This window comes from Amborella trichopoda, chromosome 2 (assembly GCF_054954075.1).
Source record: "Amborella trichopoda isolate Santa Cruz 75 chromosome 2, AtrichopodaSantaCruz75HAP2 v2.0, whole genome shotgun sequence".
Classification (NCBI taxonomy): domain Eukaryota; kingdom Viridiplantae; phylum Streptophyta; class Magnoliopsida; order Amborellales; family Amborellaceae; genus Amborella; species Amborella trichopoda.
In genome coordinates, this window is record NC_142337.1 from 66,933,207 (window position 1) to 66,953,923 (window position 20,717).

The following is a 20,717-nucleotide window of genomic DNA, read 5'->3' on the forward strand; positions in this document are numbered from 1 at the left end:
ATTTAATGGAAACCACTAAATATGAGATTAGATGACCTGTAAAAACAAAATTTTCTGACTTTCCCTCATTTACATAATGCCAGTCTTTACTTTCTCTATGAGATGCGTTTCTCTCTCTCTAGGAATCGCTTCATATCTCTCTAGCCTATGGTTTCTTGTTTACATAGATAGATATGAATCTCCTTTTGCACGCATTTTGATCGGAACATGAATGTCAAAGCGAAGCCACTTTGTATCAGCATCAAGGTGCCAATCATAGGGTAAGCACTTCACCTCAAGGCTCCTTATGTGCCAACCACGCAAGGGGAAAAAATATTGAAACCACTAAGAGAATGCCAAGTGGACTCACTGACTCTATATTTTTTTTCCGGCCAATTGTTGAACGCCACATGGCGTTCCACATTAGGATCCAACCAATCAGAGGTCGACACGTGGAGGGGCGATAAAAAGTCCATTTATGCTCATGCTCATAATTATTGTGCACTAAACTCGAATTTAACCCAGAGACGAGAGAATACCCGCAGGTTCACAAAAAGGGAACACTTGGTTAGCAAGTTTTTACAAAGTGCTTATTGTGAGTGTTACCCAATCAAGTTGAGATTCCTTAACAAGAAACCAACCAGAGACAATTTGGCAATCACGAGATGGAAAGTCACTATCCTTTTAGTAGGTGAATATCTGTGTATTATATGTGTTTCTCTCTCTAGATTCCTCATGTGGTAATAGGCCCTGGCTTAGGTGAGTATGAGTGTATTATATATGTGTTTCTCTCTCTAGATTCCTAATCTGGTAATAGAACATGGCTTATAATAGCAACCATATTCAGCCAGCCATTTGTTTAGAGAGCTTCTAAAGAAAGTAATAATGGGGCAGGCTCTTTCCATGGCAAGGCAAAGGAGATTCTGATATATAGTAGACAACTTTAGGCAACCTTCTCAAAAATGAATACCAGTTGGTTTAGTTTGATAAGAACCCATCAACCATTAATGGACATTATGAGGCTGCCATTTTAATGGGTCATCTCTATTTTCCTAGAATTTTTTTGGAGTTTATAATGTGAGGTCATTGGCTGACCCAACAATAAAAAACATTGATTCATATGGAATTTTTCAGATAATGAATAAGAGACTGGCAGGATAATAAGAACTAAGAGAGAGAGAGAGAGAGAGAGAGAGAGAGAGAGAGAGAGAGAGAGAGAGAGAGAGAGAGAGGTTGACAAACTTAACCAAAGATCACCAACAATTCAAAGTAGATAATTTGGAGATGATACAGCCTGAATTCAGACACAATTGCAATCTGTAACTGCAAGCAAGAGGGAAATGAACAAGCATGGGAAAGAAAGAAGAAAGAGGAAAAACAGTTGCCACTGAAACAAGCTTTATTTTTCACTTTTGCCCACCAGTATGGACTGGTGGGCTCAGCCTGTTTCTGCACAAAATATTCAGAGATTACAAACTCAATCCTGTACCAGAACCTATTTACAGAGAAAAATCTATGGCACACCTGTAAATTTTTTGAAGCTTTTTATTCAGACCTGTAACGAGAGGAAAATCTTTTCCTGATTCCAAGCCTTTTTCCATAAGAATCAGAAGTTTCTCCAAGCAAATTCTCTCTTGGGTTAAATTTGTTCAAAAGCAGCTGCAATTCTCTGAAACTCCTTTGCGAAAATGTCGTTGCTCTGTAATTGTTGGCTCTGGTCTTGATGCCATGAGCTCAAACTGAATTGGTCCTCTGATTTTATCTCACTATATAATGGCTGGTTCTGGTTTTGAATTACTCCTGATATTTGGTGGACTAATGGGAGATGGAGATAATCACACCATTTCACATCCTCTGTTTCTCCCTCTAAACGAATAGGTGCATTTTTCTCAGAACTTATATCCAAAGAGTCAACCCTGCCATCTGCTGAGCCCCAAGAAAACACACTGTTCTCAAATAAGGAGGTGGTGTTAGTGCTTTGAAACTCAATGCTACTACTGCTCCCACTGTTACTACTATTGTTACAGTTTCTTCCAGCTTCCCAATACTTATCAGCCATGAATTCTTGGTTAATGGAGGGCTTAAAGTTTGGAGATGGTTGGATTATTGGGGTTCGCTTGCAGGCAGGAGAATCCATTAAGCTCGAAGTAACAGGAGATATGTCGGTTAGAGGCCTGCAATTTTGATTGAACCATGGATTTGGAGTTGGGTTTATCGAGAGATTCATGGGGTTAGCCTGGTTGGTGCAATTTGAGCCATAATTCACTGGGTTGAGTGGGAAATAGGGACTGCAATCTGATGAACCTCGACAACTCGAGCTTTCATGGCTGTTTATGAACCTCTCGAGGAAGAACTCTTTGGAGAGAGAATTTGTAGGTCCTGTATTGGTGCTGGTGGTTTTGAGTTTGGGGGTTAAATCCTCAACTGGGTTTGTCATCAGCGGGGGCTTCAGGTTAGGCTTGACTTCGGTTTCGGGAATTGAAGATGGAGCGAGGAGCTTCAGTTCGTTGGACCCAGAAGCTTTCTCATTCTGGTTTTGAGTCTTCTCTTCTCCATTTTCAACCTCAGAGAGTGGTTTATGAGTAGTGGGGTCTATACCTCTCTGCCTGAGCTTTTTCTTTATGCATGAGTTCCACAAGTTCTTTATCTCATTGTCCGTTCTTCCTGGTAACTGTGCAGCTATCTGAGACCACCTGCAAAACCCAAATCTTTAAGGTAAATTGCTACCATAAATGAGAAACAAATGAAGAAAGTTCTGAATTCAAATTTGAAATTACCTGTTTCCCAGAACAGCATGGAGCTCAATTATCATGTTCTCCTCTTGCTGAGAAAATGTGCCTCTCTTTAGATCTGGCCTCAAATAATTGATCCACCTCAGCCTGCAACTCTTTCCACACCTCTGTAGCCCTACAAGTTTAACCAAAGATGAAAACTTTCAAGCTTGAAACAAAGAGCACCTCTCTCTCTCTCTCTCCCTCTCTCTCTCTCTCTCTCTCTCTCTCTCTCTCTCTCACACACACACACACACACACACACACACACACACACTAAACTGAAGCAAAGACCAACCAGCCTGTTTAGGCACTGAGCTCCAGCATCCATGGCCATATTTTGTAATATGTCTGAGAAGCTTCTCATCTTCCTCAGGAGACCACAGGCCTTTCCTGAGTTTTTGCTTGTAGCAACAGGAGTGGCGCCCCATTATCACCAAAATTCGAAAAGCTACTACTTCAAACTTCGCCTGCTAGAACTTTCCAAATTTGGAAAGTTGCAGGCTTGAGAGCTGAACTATAAGAAAGACTCAAATCTCTCTGTTTTCCATGGGTTTCTGATGAAATTGGGATATGGGTTTTGGTCCTGGTGATATAAATATGGTGGGAAGAAGATGATGAGAGAGAAAGGGAGAGGAATGTGGAGGTTTCTTTTAGAGTTGCAGAGGACTAAGAAAGAGTCACAGTCAAGAGGGTGATTGGATTTGAGGTTTGCAAAGAATGGAGAGAGGGGTTATTAATCTGAGTTGCAAATGTCTCATCAATCTCCAAGTATTAATGTCTGTTGCAGCAATGGTGGGACAATTTTGATGATATTTTAAGAGAAAAAACAGCAAGATCCTTGAGGCTCCCAAGGATATATTAGCCATGCTTAATACCCAAGTCAGTAAAAGATCAAAACGTTGAAGTAATTTAGATAAAAATGTCTCATTTCTGAAAGAAGGAAAAAAATATTTACATGGATTTCAAAATTTTCAAAAAGGAAAATTATGGAATCTTTTTACATTATACACTTAAATTGGGTGTTAAGCAAACAGCTGTGTGCACATTAGCTAGGAATAGTCCTATATAAGACAGGGAGATGGGGGAGGAATAAAAGAGACAATATATATATATATATATATATATATATATATATATCAGCAATTATATGTAGAGTGTAGACATTGCAATTTTAGAAAATATAAAAGAGTAAATTATATGAAGACCTTAAAATATTAGAAAGACCAGTTTATTATTCTTGGTAAACTACAATAAAGGAATAATAATAAATTTGGAACAGATTATTCTTGGCAGAAAATGTCAAAATTGCTGAGAAACCATGGTGTTTTGGGGCAAGAGATCAATGGAATTATGCTCATTTCAGTAACCTTTTTCAGTGTCACCAAAATAGACCAAATTAAGAAATATTTATCATTTCTATCAGTATTCTGGGGATTGAGAATTCAATTTATTTCTCAGTTGACAGTTATACTCTTCTCTCTCTCTGTGTATCTGTAAAAAATACCAAGTGAACCTCTCTCTCTCTCTCTCTCTCTCTCATTTATGAACACAATCCAGTAAGAATACCAAGTGACCCCCCACCCACCCTTAGTAGAAATACCATTGAGCCCTTCTCTCTCTCTCTCTAAAAATACATGGGAAAAAAAGATTCTGCAATCTCCACAGTATCTTTGAATTGAATTTTATTTGCTTCAATGATTAGAAGGTCTACAGTACCCAAAACCCATATAATTCCACACTGTACTCAAAGGAATGAATAGTTCCCAATTAAAAAAACAGGGGACATAAAAGGATGAAAAAAAATTAACAGCCTCCATAGCCATGTTTTATTTGTGATTTACTGAAATGGCCCCATAATTACTGTTAAAGAAGATCAATCCCTGTTGTTTCCAGCCTATCTAAGGCCCCACAATAATAAAACCTCTAAAATCACAATTAAAAAGTAAATAAAATAAATAAATATCAGCCCCCAAAAACCTTCTATCTCATTGAATATCAGCAACCCAAAGCTTCACAGACTCAATAAAAACATAAAAATATTAAATCAAATGTTTTCCATTAAAATACTTGGAACCTATATCAAGAACCCAGTACTACCCAGACTCAAGAAGAAAAAGATTAAAATACTACAATACATAGAAAAAATTAAAATGAATAAAATACTTGGAACCTTAGCTGTCTCCTGTCACTACCTTTGGATTGCCAATACGTCTCTAGACTATCAATTTCATGGCAGAAATTGCAGTAAAAAAAAAAAAAAAACCAATGGATCCAGTTTTTTATGGGTCCCCCGACTTATAGTATTTTTATGCGGGATCCCTTGAATACCCATTATTTGTATTGGATCCAAATTTGTAGTGATCCATGATCTACAATGATGATCATGAATATAAACAATAAAATATAATAAAATATTTAAAATATTTTTATGAGAATTTTTCCTATCCATCGGATAGGAATCTTTAGTTGTGGATCTTCATATTAAGATGGATGTTTGTGATTCTGCGGGCTAGTGTGTCCGCTGACTCACAAAACATTTGTTCTTATTTTATTGCATTGTTACTCTGTTTTGTTTGTTCTTTTGCTCGGATAGTATATAGACAATAAAAAGATACAAATAAAATAAAAATATTTTTTCTCCACTTTGGTAACTGTGAAATTAGCAGCCATGTCCCATTAAAAAGGGTAAAAAACTTAACAGAAATAATTTGAAAATTGAATTTCTTTCAATAGAGGGGCCACTAAAATCAGATTCTTTATTTTTTCTTTTTCGATTTTATTTTCTCCACCGACAAAAACAACTGATCACATTTATTTCGCTTGGTTTCTCCAAGGATAATGTCCAAGTTTCGTTTATTTTGTTCTTTTTTCCTCCTATATAAATTGGAAAGTTGGTTTTATTTTGTCGATAAAATGGCTTTTTTTATTTTATTTATATTTTATTGCATCAATAGAGGCCAGAGTAGCGTCGGTGACATGAGACGAAAAATTCGTATTTATTTCTTTCAAAAATTTCGGTCCGAAATTTCGGATATCATAACGGAAGAGTTCGACCTCTATCTCCCCCAAAATAAGAAATTTAAATAAACTAAATGTTTTTTTTTGTTATGCAAAACCCTTAAACGTTATTCCCGCAATGCCCTCAAATACAAGGAAATTTCCGAGGATAATACCGAAATCTGTAAAATAGCGGTATTTGGTCGATAATATGATGAGGTTTCTATAAGTTGCAGCGCACATCCAAATTTTAATACAACGTATAATTTTGTTGTAAAAAATTATTAGGATTATCTAAAAATCTATTTTCACATGTAGTTATAAAATTTTAAACTTCAAAAATGGTTAAAATCAAAATCGTGATAATGGACGGTCTAGATAATATGTTGCAAGATGCACTATTTTTGAGACTCAATTTTTTATTTTTTATTTTTATGTTTATTTTTTCATATTCATACATCTCGATATCGAAAAAATCAATTAGAAGAATATTTAAGATGAAAATAGCATTTTGCAATGGAGATATGGTGTTAGTAAGAATCGACACCATCCATTCAAATAACAAAAACTATCTATTACCGGAAAAAGTTTACATAAAGTGGCAACCTTTTAAAATAGAAGTAATGTGTGCCTCAAAAACCCATTGGAAAAGTTATTCCAATGTTAGAAAGCCCTTTAATCGATCATCTCGACTATGAGATGCATGGATTTTTTAAAAGAAGCACAAAAGAATATCAAGTAGAACTATAAGTCCTAAAAAATAGTACTACAATACTCCCTTTGAAAGTATAAAAAGTAGTGTATCTTGTAACAACATTATTAGATTGCCATTTTCAAGATTTTCAAGTATTTATAGATATGCTCGAGCTACACTTTTTTTAAAGTTTCAAGTTTCACAATGGCGAAAATATATTTCAGGCTATCCCAAGAATTCTAGATGCCAAAATTGCATCTTCCGACAAAGTTTACATGTGCATCGTACTCCGATGATTTATGCTTTGTGGTTTACATCTTATGCATCTTACATAGTACTTTGATGATTTATGTATAGAAAGTATGCTAGAAGATCAATTATATTTGGTACAAAAAAGTCACGGTTATTCTCACTTATTAGTTCTGATGTGAAGTCTGACATTCAGAGGCACAAAAGTATAACGTCTTTTTTGAACTAATTACAATTTCTTGTACAATTCCAAAAGGTAAGGGGCAATTTATCAAAATACCTAGGAGGGATGAAATATTTAACATTCTACTATATTTTTTTATGGGTGCAGTTGGCATACAGATGCATCTGTAGCTGTAGAGGTAAGGTGCAGCCTCAAATTTTATCATGGTATATAATTTTGATGTAAAATATTATTAGGATTATCTCAAAATCTATTTTTATATCTAATTATAAAATTTTAAATTTAAAAAATGGTTAAAATCAAATGCATCTATAAACACATGAAAATCTTGAAAATGGACGGTGTAGATAATATGTTGTAAAATGCACTATTTTTTAGACTTAAAATTTTTCGTGGTCATATATCTTGATGTCAAGATGTCCAATCAAAGGGTTTTAAAACATTAAAACTATCTTTTCCGATGGACTTTTAAGGTGCATCGGTAGATGTAGAGGTAAGGTTGCAGCTTTATATAAACTTTTTAATTTTTTTATTCAGTTTTAAAATACCCATCAAAGTTCACATTATCAGAGAACTTGTAAATGGGTTAGATATTACATCTACAGGTTTACAATCATTGATAAACATACGGATATGAATGTCTGTAGAGAGAGAGGAGGGGGTGGGGTGGGGAATCAATGAGGCTTTATGTCGTATATTTTCTCAAGAGCATTTGATGAGTCTTTTCATATGATCCAAGGGCTCTTCTTCATAACAACATGATCCAACGACTGTCAGGGAGCATTCCATATAATTAAGCCAGACTTATTTTCTTTCATTCCCACTAGAAAATTGAATGTTCAAGTGCATTCCTTGGTTCGTTTTTTTTATCCTGTAGTTTTTTTCGCATCGTTCTAAAAATTAATTTGTAGATATTTAAATTTTAGAAAGGGGATTGCAAATAGAAAATAATTTTGTTTCTTTTGAAATTTCAGGATTTTTCCTAGACTGTATAGCTCTTCCTTTCTCAACTTTTTCCAAGATTTTCAATCTTCCCAAAAGAAACCCCCCACCTTCTCTTTTTCTAACACACACAATTAAAAGCCTCTCTCTCTCTCACACACACACGCATCCAGAGTTCCAGACAAGAATGCATCTCTCACACACACGCAAATGAATGCAGGTTTCTCTTTTCTCTCTGATTCACATACACATGAATGTAGGTCTCTCTCTCTCTCTCACGCATACACACAAATGAATGCAGTTCTCTTGCACTCTCTCTCTCTCCCTCCCCACAATTAAAAAAAAAACACACACACACATATGAACGCATGCCTTTTGTGCATGGTAAAACCTAATAATTGTGATTTCCTTTTGATTGGGAGAATAAAATATTGAGTCCAATGCTTAGCATTTTGTCAACAGTGCAGTACATACAAGGGCCCATGCTTACTAGTTTCCTTTTTGAGTTTTTACAATTAGAAATTCTCAAACACGTTATGCCGACATTTTTATTGCATTATCAAACAAAGTCAATAGTACTCATGCGCTCTATCCCATAAATTTAAAATAAAATAAAATAAAAGATATATTTCCTATTGCAATTTGAAATTAAGGAATTAATAAAAAGATGCCTTCCTACTAATTATTTTTTCCCTAATTTTTTTATGGGTTTTGGAAGGCAAATATTCCATGCTAGGCCTGCATGGAATCCCGACAACCAAGCTTCTAAAAGGCATCTTCCTTTTTTAATTCTTTTTTTTTTTCCCACATCCATGCTTTTTAAACTCTAAACATAATATTTAATTCATACTTTTTGATGAATAAATTGTCTTCTTCTTGGGTATTATGAGGTGTCTTGACCTTTGCAATGTACTCTTCTTCCCTATATATCCAAAAAGATTTCAAATAAAACCATAGAAAAAGATATTGCAAAACCCCAAGAATCTCATTAAAAACTCGTGACCTTATCATAGGGTAGCTAACCACCTTTGTCAATGTACCCAACCATTTTATATGTATATTTTAGCACTCTTAAAAGTCTCTCTCTCCCCTCTCTCAAGCTCATTTCAATATGTGATTTTGTGGGTTTTTACTTTTTGTAAACAAGGGGGGCTCTTTTGGGGGGCCCAATTTGACATATTAAGTGAAAAATGGTAAGGGTGGAGAACCCGCTGACCTAAAAGAAGCCTACTTAATGGTACACATCATTTATGCCCTAGAGAGAAATCCTAGGTCAAGACAACAAAGTATTGAACCCCAGTCCCCAAAACTTTAATATTCACAACCTAATTTACCTAGACAAAAGCTTAAATTCCATAAGGATAAAGGAAAACAGTCGAACAAAATAAAAACATTTCTGCCTACAATCAGTAAAGAGAGAATAATAGCCAAACAAAATAAAAACATTTGTATCTATAATCAGTAAAGAGAACCATGAGACACCCATTGGTTCTCCTTTTACCTATCTTGTGACAAATGCTCAAGGTCCATGAGATAAAAAGAACGGAAAATTTGTCAAAATATGGCTAAAAGTTGAACAATTTTAACAATTTACCCCTACGTGCAATCCGATTTGAAACCCCAAATTGATGTGTTGTTTATTCGATGAAAAAGAAAATCGGGTACATTAAATGGTTGAAACCATGGGTGTAGTTTGGTAAATATCCCTAGAAAGATATGCTCTCGTGACTTAAGCTTGAGAAGGTAGGAGACATTTACTTGTAAAGTGAAATTAATGTTTTTCAATAAGCTAATTGATTGTTCTCTAAGCAATGGCAAAGACCCACTTAGCAAAAGTCATAGTGAAAAAGGCAATGGAGGTGGCCATTGTGGGGGCTTGATAGGCAACGGTGGTGGTCATGTTGGTTTCCCTATGATTATGATTTGGTCGCCGACAACTTACTAAGATGAGATTGAGATCCATACACATCCTGGCCATGGAGGACCCATGAGCATCTCCAATCACTTGTTTTCTAAATTCTCGTTTTCCCTTTAATTTCGACTTAACATCTTTGTATGAGGGAAGTATTGGGTGTGATCTTGAAAAGACAAGCACCGACAGGGCCCCGGACGACAACTTAGAGGCCATGATTTGAATCAAAGGTAAGCCGAGATCGTGGCAGCGGCCGATACAGCTGGGGCCGTTGGGAAACCCAACTGCAGTTGGTGCTATCTCCTTGTGTACGTATTTGGCTCTCAAGGGATTTTTGGACCGTTCAGGTTTAGAGCTCTCTTCTCTTGTACGAATGCATGCCGATTTTCCTGGCTTAAAATGCCTCAGTTGTCTTAAAAAGAAATTCATAAATTCCTTGTAATTTGAAAGTTACGTGGAATTGACACCGGTGATGAGGCAGAAATTTATAAATTCCTTTTAATTTGAAAGTTATATGGAATTGAAACCGGCGGCAAGGCATAGGAGTCCTAGACTTTCGAGAAAACAAAGACTAGGTCGGTTCTCTCTCTAGATTGGTTGTCAATCTAGTGGGATTCGTATAGGGTGTGCTTATACTATACAGGTAAGGTGCACCTTTAAATTTTGCCATAAGATATAGTTTTCGTGTCGAAAACTTTTACGATGGCTTGAAAATCATGTTCAACTCTAATTATAAAATTTAAAAATTTTCAAATCTATTTAGATTGAACATATCTATAAACATTTGAAAATAGATGGTCTATATGACTTATCCCACGATGCACTATTTTTAAGACTTGAAATTTATATTTTTATATTTATACATCTCGAAGAAGTGAAGGTGATCGAAGTAGAAGTCTTTCCAACTTAGGACTTCTATTTGAGGTCTCTCCATATATACTTGGCAATCAGCTCTCTCTCTCTCTCTATCTATCTATAGGAAGCTTTACTTTATAGTATTTGGGCATTTCGAGCAAAGATTAGGTTATCCCGAGTGACTCAAGGAATTTGGTGGACGGGACCGATGGATCCCAACTTGGATCCTATGAGAGAGAATTGAGAAGGCCTGCACCTTTTACTATTCTCCAAGGTGGTGGTGTAGTAAGGAGTGAGAGGGTAATGCCAAAAAGTAGCCCCTCAAGGGGCCCTTCTCGATAACGCTACCCCCCACTATACATTGACCACAATGGGGTCCTTGAAAGCTTAGTACGTAAAGCTAAAAACATGGGTGCTCACCACCACACGTGCAAATTTAGTGTATTCATTCACACGTGTCAGGGATAACCCCCCCCCCCCCCCCCCCCCCCCCGTTAAGTTTATGGCCTACCCTTTTTTAGGGTTCCTGTTCCTGAGAGTCACCGTTGGCTTCTTTTCGATGCCACTTATGAATTATGATTGAGAAAGGGAGGGGGATCTTGTGTTATTCAGGGGTGGACTGCTCCCTAAACCCCAAAAATATCAGCCGTTGTTTTCTCAATTAGATAGGCAAATACAACGGCCATTTTTCTATTATAACGTCCCCTGACCATCTACGATATACATGCAGTGTATGTATCAAAGCACAAGGCCCCCTCCCATCTAATCCATAGAGGAGTGGATAACAAAGAGCTTTATTTTTAAACAGTTTTGGTTGTCTGTGGACCCAATACTTTCCAAGAAAGTATCCGAGTGGTCCACTTAGCTCCAACAACAAATCCTAGCCGTCGGTCGGCATGAAGGAAATAGGAGTGGGTCCCCCAAAGGCAGGAGTGACCAAAATCCTCAGGGATGTGTCACCATAGATACATCAAACCTTCCTTGTAACATGGCCTTGTTGGCATCATTAAGTTCAGGAAACTTCCACTATGCTTTTCTTTCCATCTTCAAGGGGTGATGGGGCCTTAGAATAGACACTTATGGAGAGATGTTTTCTACAAACACATTCATAACCTAAGTCTAAAGAGTGGATTTCAAATAATATAGCACCCATCATTCCCCACCCCCACCCCCAAAAAACAGAAAGAAAAAAAAAAAAAAAAAAAAAAAAAGAAAAAAAAAGAAAAGAGAAGAAGGATAAATTACATTATAAAACCTAGATAGAGGTAGCCTTAAATAAATAAAGAGGAGAAAGGGATAGGATCCATGATAAACCCTAGATAGAGCTAGCCTTATCCCAATCGGTCAATTTGACACAAATGGTAAGTAATAATACGAGGCAAAGTAAGGTTTCTATGGGCTTTATGCATGAGAAGGGAATTCCTTGGGATGGGGGAACGCCGTTTTGAGTTAGTTGAAAAGATAAGAGGGAAGTTCCATAAATACCGATGTAATGTTACATGGTCGATCGAAGAGAATATGCCGTGTCAATCTCTATTCAATCAAAAAGAGATGGCACATATTGACTAACTTGTTAGAAAAGTTCAGGGGTACGTAAGTAATTCCCCTTTCACAGAGCGAGAGAGGGGGGCTAATGGCTTTTTTTTAGAAAGAAGTTCATGGGATGGTATAGAATGAGACCATTTATATATCTTACAAAGAGGTTACAGCTAATTCTAGTCATTAGATGTCAAATTCTATGGCTTGGAGTTGTATTATGAAGTTCGAAAAATTCTTTTTGAGAGAGAAAGAGTGGAAAAATAGGAAGAGAGAGGGTTTGGAAAAAGCCATAGATAGAGAGATTTAAGGGAAAATCCCTTGAATAGAGAGAAATGATGATGTTTAAAAATGATATGTTTTTATTATATTTATTTGGGATAAAAAAATAGGTTTAAAAAGGATAAAGTTAGCTCAGGGGATTAGAAGATACAAGATTTAAAATTTCTATGACTTAGATATATTTTGAAACCTTGGATCTAGTGAGATATAAAACTTAAAAATGGGGGGTATGGAGATAGTTTCCAAAAAAAATTAATTCCTAATCTACTTAAAAAAAAGGGTAAAAGGCATGTCTTCTCCACTAAATTACTCAAAAAAGAAGAAGTAAAAAGTCTATTTATATACTTTTGAAAAGTTTATATCAATGTAACTTTATGATGTAGAAGTAAGGTGCATCTTAAAATTCCTGTAGAAAAGAGTATTTCGAAGTTAGAAAACCTTCCAATTGACCTCGAGATATACGACTTTAAAGAAAAAAAAAATATCAAATCATAAAATAGTGCATATTGTAATAAGTTATTTGGATAATAGTGCTTATAGAATTGCTCATTGTGTACGTGTTTTTAGAATTTTCAAATTTTAAGCCATGATAAGATTTTTTACCCTAGAACTATATCTTTTGGCAAAATTTAGATGTATCCCTTACTTGTATAGTATAAAGTGGGCACCTTAGATATGTCCCTTTTTTTTTATCCATAGAGAGAAATAATCCCAAGATCATACAGATTTTATGAGGGACTCCGTTTTTACGATTCCTTGGACTTGTATATAGAAATGAGTCAAACCTCTTAAAATTCCATTTTGGGGATAATTTTTTGACCTAATTTTTTTGGAATATTTAATATCCAACATGAGATCAGTAACCAACAAATTTAAATTTTTAAGAACTAAAAATTATAATTTTATGAAAGACATATTTACATAATTAGTTTTTTTAAAAAAAAATTTGTAGGGACCACCACATGCATCCATTTTTAATACGGATGTTTTGTTCTTGGGGGGACTAAGTGTGGATGTTCGCCCCCCCTGATGCATACAACAAATTTCCTTTTATAAGCTACCCGTTCAATGGAACAATATAGGCTGGAAGGCCACTTTGTATTATCTAAGATGACCTAGGGCTTGTGCTTACAAATTTTGGCTTAGTTTTTTATGTGTACACATTTTCTTTTTCTATTTTTAGGGAAATATCATTTAAGGGTTCATAAATATACCAAAACCATTAAATGGGTCAAATATTTCAAGTAACATCAGAGGGTCAAGAATTCCATTGGGTCGGGTATTTCCTCAAAAATATTTTCAAAACCTTCCAAATTACCCAAGTTCAGGATTGGGAACCCGGGGCTTTATAGTAATTTGATCCATTTAGGAAGTCCTAACTCCTAACCAAATGATACGGTAGGTAAAATTTCCAACCATGAAAAATGGTTATCTAGGTATTTCTAAAGATACTTTTTAGGGAGAGTCGTCAAAAACACCTTAAAAAGGACTAGTCATGAGATTTACCCCCAATTCAATTTTTTCTCTCACTTTTATCCCCCAAACAAACTTTCTTTGCAAATAACCCCCCAACCCAAAGGTAGCATCAAATAAGACTAAACTACCATTGTTTGTTTTAACACGGTCTTCTCTTTCCTGTTTTCACACGTGCTCTGGTAGTCTGAATGTGTGGTCTGGCAATGTAGGTCTAAGCCGTAGTGGCCCGGCATTATGAGAACTCGTTCCGGTAGTGCAAAGACGTGCTCCGACAATGAAGTCTTTAGAACCACAGCGCTCCAACAATGGAGAACCGCGCTTCGGTAGTATAAACAAGCGCTCCGGCATTCTGAATGTGTGCTCCAGCATTGCAGGTTTGAGCCATAGCACTCCGGCATTATGAGAATGCACTTCGACAGTGTGAAGACAAGCTCCAGCAGTACGCTACTTGAGACTCGTGAATTGATTTGATTTGTATGGAAAGGGTATTTCCGTCAAAAAAATAACAATTTTTTACCTTTGGGGGTTTTTGCGAGGAAAGGTTGTTTTGGGAGAAAACGTGAGAGAAAAGATTGGGGTGGAGGTAAGTTACATAGATTGTCCATTTTAGGGTGTTTTTTTGTAATTTTACCTACTTTTCAATGGAGTACTTGAGTGAAATGAAAATTCGAAAGTAAATTGTATAATGTTAATTTGGGATCTTTTGATGGCCGGAATAATTTTGGAAGATTTTTTTTTTCTATTCGCACGTGTTTTTATTTGAAGCGCGTAGATTAGGTATATATGTGTTTAAATTTTTGGCTCTATCAACAAAAGGAAAAATTCATTGCAATGTCGATCATCTTGGTCTCCTAATGTCAGTATGGATCATCGGTCCTACACTATTCCATCAGCAGAGCGGTCTATTCGATGTTTTTCCATCGTCAAAGGTAGAGAGAGGTGATAATTTGGTGGAGAGAGAGAGAGAGAGAGAGCTCTTGAATAGGTTCATTTACCCTTTCTTGTTTTGGGTGTTACAGTTTGGGATGTGAATCGAAGCTCTAGAATGGTGGTTATTGGGTAGAAGGAATATGGGAGGCATGAGAAGAGCGAAGTGACTCTTTTTGTGATAAATTGGAGAGCGATGGATGGTTGGCTTTCTTTTGATGGGTGTAATCAAAGGTGCCACAAGTAGGTGCAAGGAAAGAGAGAGATCATATCTTTCCCAATTGAAAGAGAGATTGTTCAAGCTTTCAATCCCTCCATTGACTTAAAAAGAGAGAGAGAAGGGGTTTTTTATCTTAAAGAGAGAGGAGGGCTTTTAATCTCGTAGTTATCAATATTGAGGTGGATCACGTGGTTAGATTGCTAACGATTACTTTAGCTAGTCTAATTCAAAAACAAAAAATAGATGTTTGATCAGTTTTAGTTTGGTAGGGTTAATTGGTTTCGAGTTTCGACTATTAAATTGCCAACTCTAAGTTGGGGTTTTGAAATTATTTATTTTTAATTTTTAAAATAAAAAATATTTAATTCTTGAAGGTACGACCGATAGAGGATAGTGACCAAACATATTGAAGAGGAGGGTTTTTCATCTTTAGGGCTTTTATCATTCTTCTCTTGTCTACTTCTCAAGAATAGGGAGGGCCGGTCTTTTTCAGTTAAGTTGCAGCAGGATGGCGATGGAGAGAGAGATTGAAAGTCACGTGGGGTGGTGAAAAGGGCCTCAATTAATGCATGGTGGCCGCAAATGAACACCACCAACAGCTAAGGGGAGAGAGAGGAATGGCTCCTCTCCCCCTTAATGATTGATCGTCCTTATAAAACAAGAAAGAGACGCCTCTCTCGCTCTCGCTCTCGCTCTCGCTCTCGTCTCCTTATATTTCACCGCACCGAACCTCACCGCACCGCACCGCACCGCACCGCACCGTGGGATGGTGAGCTGACCCACCAGTGTCAAGCGTCATGACAGATACCGCACTGTATCCCTTTTCCACACATCCGCTTACGTCTCCAGTACGGTCCACGTCGGATACGGCAAAGTGCTGTCGCCTTTCAATTGGGTACTTTCTGGCCCCACGTCCCCCTACGCACTCCTCGTCTCCTATCCGCCTTCCACGTGCCCAAAGTTTGTCCGTTGCGATCAGCGATAAGGGCCGTACTTGTCAGGGCGAGATCTATCCGTTGAATTCTTGAGCTACAACGGTGCATCGTAGGGTTCTCATTCTGTGGACGCTTGAAAGACCAAAAGTGAAGGGCGAACGCATGACATCTTTGGCTGAAAATTTAGTTCCTCCAATAAATCAAGGGCATCGGGGTGTAGTTTGTATGGAGCCGTGGCGCCACGCACCGAATATGTAGTTTTAATATAAATATTCTTTGGTATAGCCTTAAAATATATTCTCATATCTAATTATAAAAGTCAAAGCTTTAAACATCTGTCGCTGATCGAGCGGATCTATGCAAACTTGAAAATTGACAATCTAAAAATGCCTTACAAAATGCATTATTTTCATAATTTGGAAAATTTGTCCATGCATCTTAGTGTCAAGATGATTAATTTGAGGATATTTGAGCATCAAAATAACATCTTCTACTGAAATTTTTGAGATGGGCTCTAATTTTGATAGTTTAGAGCCTCGGCTCTATATAAACTTTTTACATAAATAAAAACCTGTCTCTATTTAGGGATAGAAAAAAATTATATAGAGCCGAGGCTCCAAACGATCAAATTAGAGTCCACTTCAAAAATTTCACTAGAATAAGTTGTTTTGATACCCAAATATCCTCAAATTGATCGTCTCGACATCAAGATGCATGGACATGAGAAAAAAATGGATTTCAAGTTTGGAAATAGTTCATCTTGTAAAGCATTTTTGGACCGTCAATTTTTAAGTTTTCATAGATCTGCTCAATCTACATTATTTTGAAGCTTTAAATTTTTATAATTAAATATGAAAATATATTTTAAAGCTATCATAAAGATTTTCAATATTGAAATCATATTTCCCAATACTATTTGAAGGTGGGCTCTAATTTGATTGTTTAAAGCCTCCACTCTATACAAACCGCACTGGATAGAGAAGGTAATAATTTTGTTTGTATGAGCCACCAATCTGAGGCTGCACTAATCTATATATCGTTTAATTTAGTTATATGGTATAAATTTTGACACTGTTTTCAAAGATATGCCAAATTTACATTGTCCATCTAGAATGGATATTGTAAACACCACAACATACTTCTATGAGTAACCTTGACGCTTTACAGAGAATGGGTACGACTGTTTACTTTTGGTACGACAAAGTAACAATTGTCCATAACGATAACGAGTAGATGAGCAGTCGGGGGTGTATCATACTTTTATACGACTTTGAGAATTTTGTTTTTTTTCGACATCTATGTCATGTGATTTCACATACGGACAACTGAAGGTAATTACAGCCTTATTCTAGCAAAAAATAAATGATTTATTATATTTTTGAAGGTAATTATACTATTGTGCATGGTGTAATTTTAGTTCTTCCTGTTCAAACAAAATGAGTATATGGTTCAAAATGATATAAGTTGCCATTGAGTTTGGCTTAAAAAAGCCTATAAGAAAACGGATCAGGGTTTCCTATGTTTGTAACGGTAACAAGAAAATCGGCGTTTTAGCGAAAAGGGAACAAATGGAATTAGAAAGGGAAATAGGGAAAAAGAAATGTGAAAATAACCGGACCATGGAAGATAACATTGATTGGAGAGAAATTAAAAACCTCAAGAAATTATTTGAGAAATGGGTTAATTCTTCTTCTAAAGAAAATAAGGGCATTTTTTTACAAAACATAGAGTAGTTTCCATCCATTTTTTATAATTAATACTCTTATGATCATCATCATCATGGCCTTATTCCGACTATTTGTTGTCGGTTACACGAGTCATGCTCTATCATTCTGGTCTATCAAGGATCATACTCTCAATGAGACCATAAGTCACATGTCATTTCTCACTACTTCCATCCATGTCCTTTTGAGCCTTCCCGTTACCCTTTAGAGCCTTCCAATTAAACCAAATCTCACCTCCTAACTGGTGTTGTATTCGATCTACACTGCATATGGCCAGCCCATCTGCTGTTTTATCTCATATTCTGTTTAAGTTCTCTCAAATGTATTAATTCCGAATTCTATCATTTTTTGTCTTGCCACTCATCCAACTCAACATTCTCATCTTAGCTACACTCATCCTACACTCATAATTAATAGTATACAATCCCCAAATCTCCAATATAAATTGAGACTCCATGTCACAGTGATGAGATTGTTTATAATAGCTGATTTATGAAAAAAGAAAAGAAAGAATAGGGATTTTTTACCTCCACGACCCTGTTCTTGGTCCACTTCTCATTAAGTTCATAGATCATAAACAACAGGTTCAACCCATTCGCTATGTAACGGCCATTATTTTCATGCAACAGCTAATTTTTAAACCCTTGATAGGATCGATGCCCCTTATGCTCCATCAGCCTCTTGGCTTAGTAGTTTAAGCTAAAGAGCCAATGTATTGTGGTATTGGCCTTGAATCCTAACTAACCAAGAGAAGAAATTTAGATTTTCTTACCGAACATGACCACTGTTATGGGTTGGTTCACTTCCAAAGGGTAAAACTAGTAGTGCTTTGTTTGGGACATGAGAAGAACATATCAGTTTTGCTTCTTTTTTTTTTTTTTTTCGTGTGCTTACAAGTCGTTAGATCATCAGTTTTAGACAACTCATCGTTATCATCTAAGCTTTATTCCAACTATTTATAGTCTACTAAACAAATCCCGTTTTACTATTCTAGATAATAATTTATGATAGAGATGTAGCAAATATTTTGCATTGGCTACCAACTTAATGCAACCATCTTCCTTTCTCATCCGGGCAAAAAAGAGCAGAAAAAAAAAAAAAAGGCTACTAGCTACCAGTTATTGTGTGTTGTTTGCGCCACCTCCTTTTTTACATGGGCCAAATACTAGTATGGTAACTAAGTCGCAGTAATCATGAGTTGTCTATACATATAATAAATAGATTTATCTTCTGAATTGGGAAGTCTTTATGCTTTGTTTATATATGTAAATTCTTTTCTATTTCCCTTTACTTCTAAATGAGGAAAGTAATGACATAGATTTCACCCTTTTATGCATTGATTACAATCTTATGTCTTGTTGAAATGGTTGTTTGTCCCCCAAAAAATTGAATAATTGTGTCTTATGCTTTTGTTTTAGTGGGGAATGACAGGGTTCTTTCATCACATTCTACATCATTGACCTGCTTGTCTAGAACCACCCAATAAAAAGTAATTAAACAAAGTGAAAAATTGACTTGGTGACATTTCGGTTTGTAACCATATAAAAGGAGGAACACAATTAAAAAAAATATTTATTTACTTCATTTTGAATAAAATGGTGCTGTCACCATAAGGCCTAGGCCTTAGTCAAGCCACACCTTAAATCCCTGCTAGAAATGCAGCACATGCACTAGAAATCCCTGAGATGATATAAATTGATTTCTGCCTTTTATCATGAAATTCGAAGCTCCTAGTGGATAGGTAAACCCTTGAAAATGGGCAATCCATACAATGTATTAAAATATACATTATTTTTAGGGCTTTAAATTATTATTTTTTCCTGATCCATATTTTTTTTCAAGGTCGAGATGATCAACATGATGCTTTTCTACCATCAAAACAACAATTTCGAGCAAGATTTTGACCCATAGCTTTAAAAGCCGCGGCCATACACGAACCTTTTCCAATATAAAATGCCAACCACGTATACTATAATGCAAGATTTTTAGGGATATTTAATGGGTGAACACCATCACTTGAAGATTCCAAAGGCTCTCAAAGTCTCCCATGCACATTATTATGAGAAGCATCATGTCAAAAGGCGCATTAGAGAGGCATAAGAATAAAAGGATGGTGTGTCTAATCAAGTATGTAGGAAAAGGGATTAGGGATAAGTGGGGACCCAAGATTCACCTAAGGTGAGAGACATAATGTCCATGTGAGGAAAGGCACAATGGAGGTGCACACATTTACTTAGGGTAAGAATATTATATGATTAACTATGCTCATGCCACTAAACCCAAATATTAATCTATTCCATAAGGTTAAGGCATGTTGACTTTGGGAAATTATTTGAACTACCTCTAATTACTAATTATGACTACTAGGGAAAGTGTTTGTTCAATGAAAAGAAAGGTGTTACTGCCCTCATTTTTGCCCTTGGTCTCCTTTTAGGCATCATAATTTCTTTTGTATTTAGATTGCTTTTGATTTTAAGTTATACTTTGTGTTTCTTCCTATTTTCACAAATGAGATTAAGAATTTATAGGTCTTTTTCATATTACAAGTATTACTGCACCAAGTAAATTAGGCATTTTAATTCTCTCTCTGTCTCTGTCTCTCTCTACGTGCAATTCAAGTATTTAGGCACAAACTACAGGAAAAGTAAGTCAGGTGGCTCATGCATCAGCCTGGTTTTCGAAGGATTTAGGGCTTAGAACACATCCCAAATCGCTGTAAAACTATTAATGCCTCTGAATCGTGAATTTGCAGCTCCAAAAACATCGCAGATCTCATGATCTTTGAATGGTCTAGAAAAAAGTATAAAATATACCATATCTAAGACTCAATATTCCTTTTTTTTTTTTTGTTTCGGATTCATAATCGCAGTGATCGTGACAATGGATCTGCCAAATTTTAAAGATAAAATAATGAGAGGGGTGGACCTAAACCATATGCTAATCTATATGAAAATTAAGTGGCAACAATTAGCACCAAGGGTGGGGTACATACTTGCCATTGCACATGGCCAATGGTGTTCAAAGGGGAAAG

The 20,717-nt window shown here is 36.1% G+C and overlaps 1 protein-coding gene across 1 annotated transcript; it reads right to left on the minus strand.

The window, feature by feature from the left end:
* Window positions 1-1,221: 1,221 nt before the first annotated feature.
* LOC18430178 (transcription factor MYB61) lies at window positions 1,222-3,342 on the minus strand. The gene is made up of 3 exons (XM_006840338.4): window positions 3,049-3,342; window positions 2,757-2,886; window positions 1,222-2,672 (listed from the first exon to the last, which is right to left on the minus strand). Exons 1-3 carry the CDS (start codon window positions 3,179-3,181, stop codon window positions 1,619-1,621), a joined length of 1,317 nt encoding a protein of 438 aa, XP_006840401.1. The 5' UTR covers window positions 3,182-3,342; the 3' UTR covers window positions 1,222-1,618.
* Window positions 3,343-20,717: the final 17,375 nt, after the last annotated feature.

Coding starts and splice junctions, on each gene's coding strand:
- LOC18430178 (XM_006840338.4), bottom strand. CDS start 3,181: ATGGGGCGCCACTCCTGTTGCTACAAGCAAAAACTCAGGAAAGGCCTG. Junction 2,887..3,048: donor CTCAGTGCCTAAACAGGCTG/GTTGGTCTTTGC, acceptor TTAAACTTGTAG/GGCTACAGAGGTGTGGAAAG. Junction 2,673..2,756: donor CATGCTGTTCTGGGAAACAG/GTAATTTCAAAT, acceptor TGGGTTTTGCAG/GTGGTCTCAGATAGCTGCAC.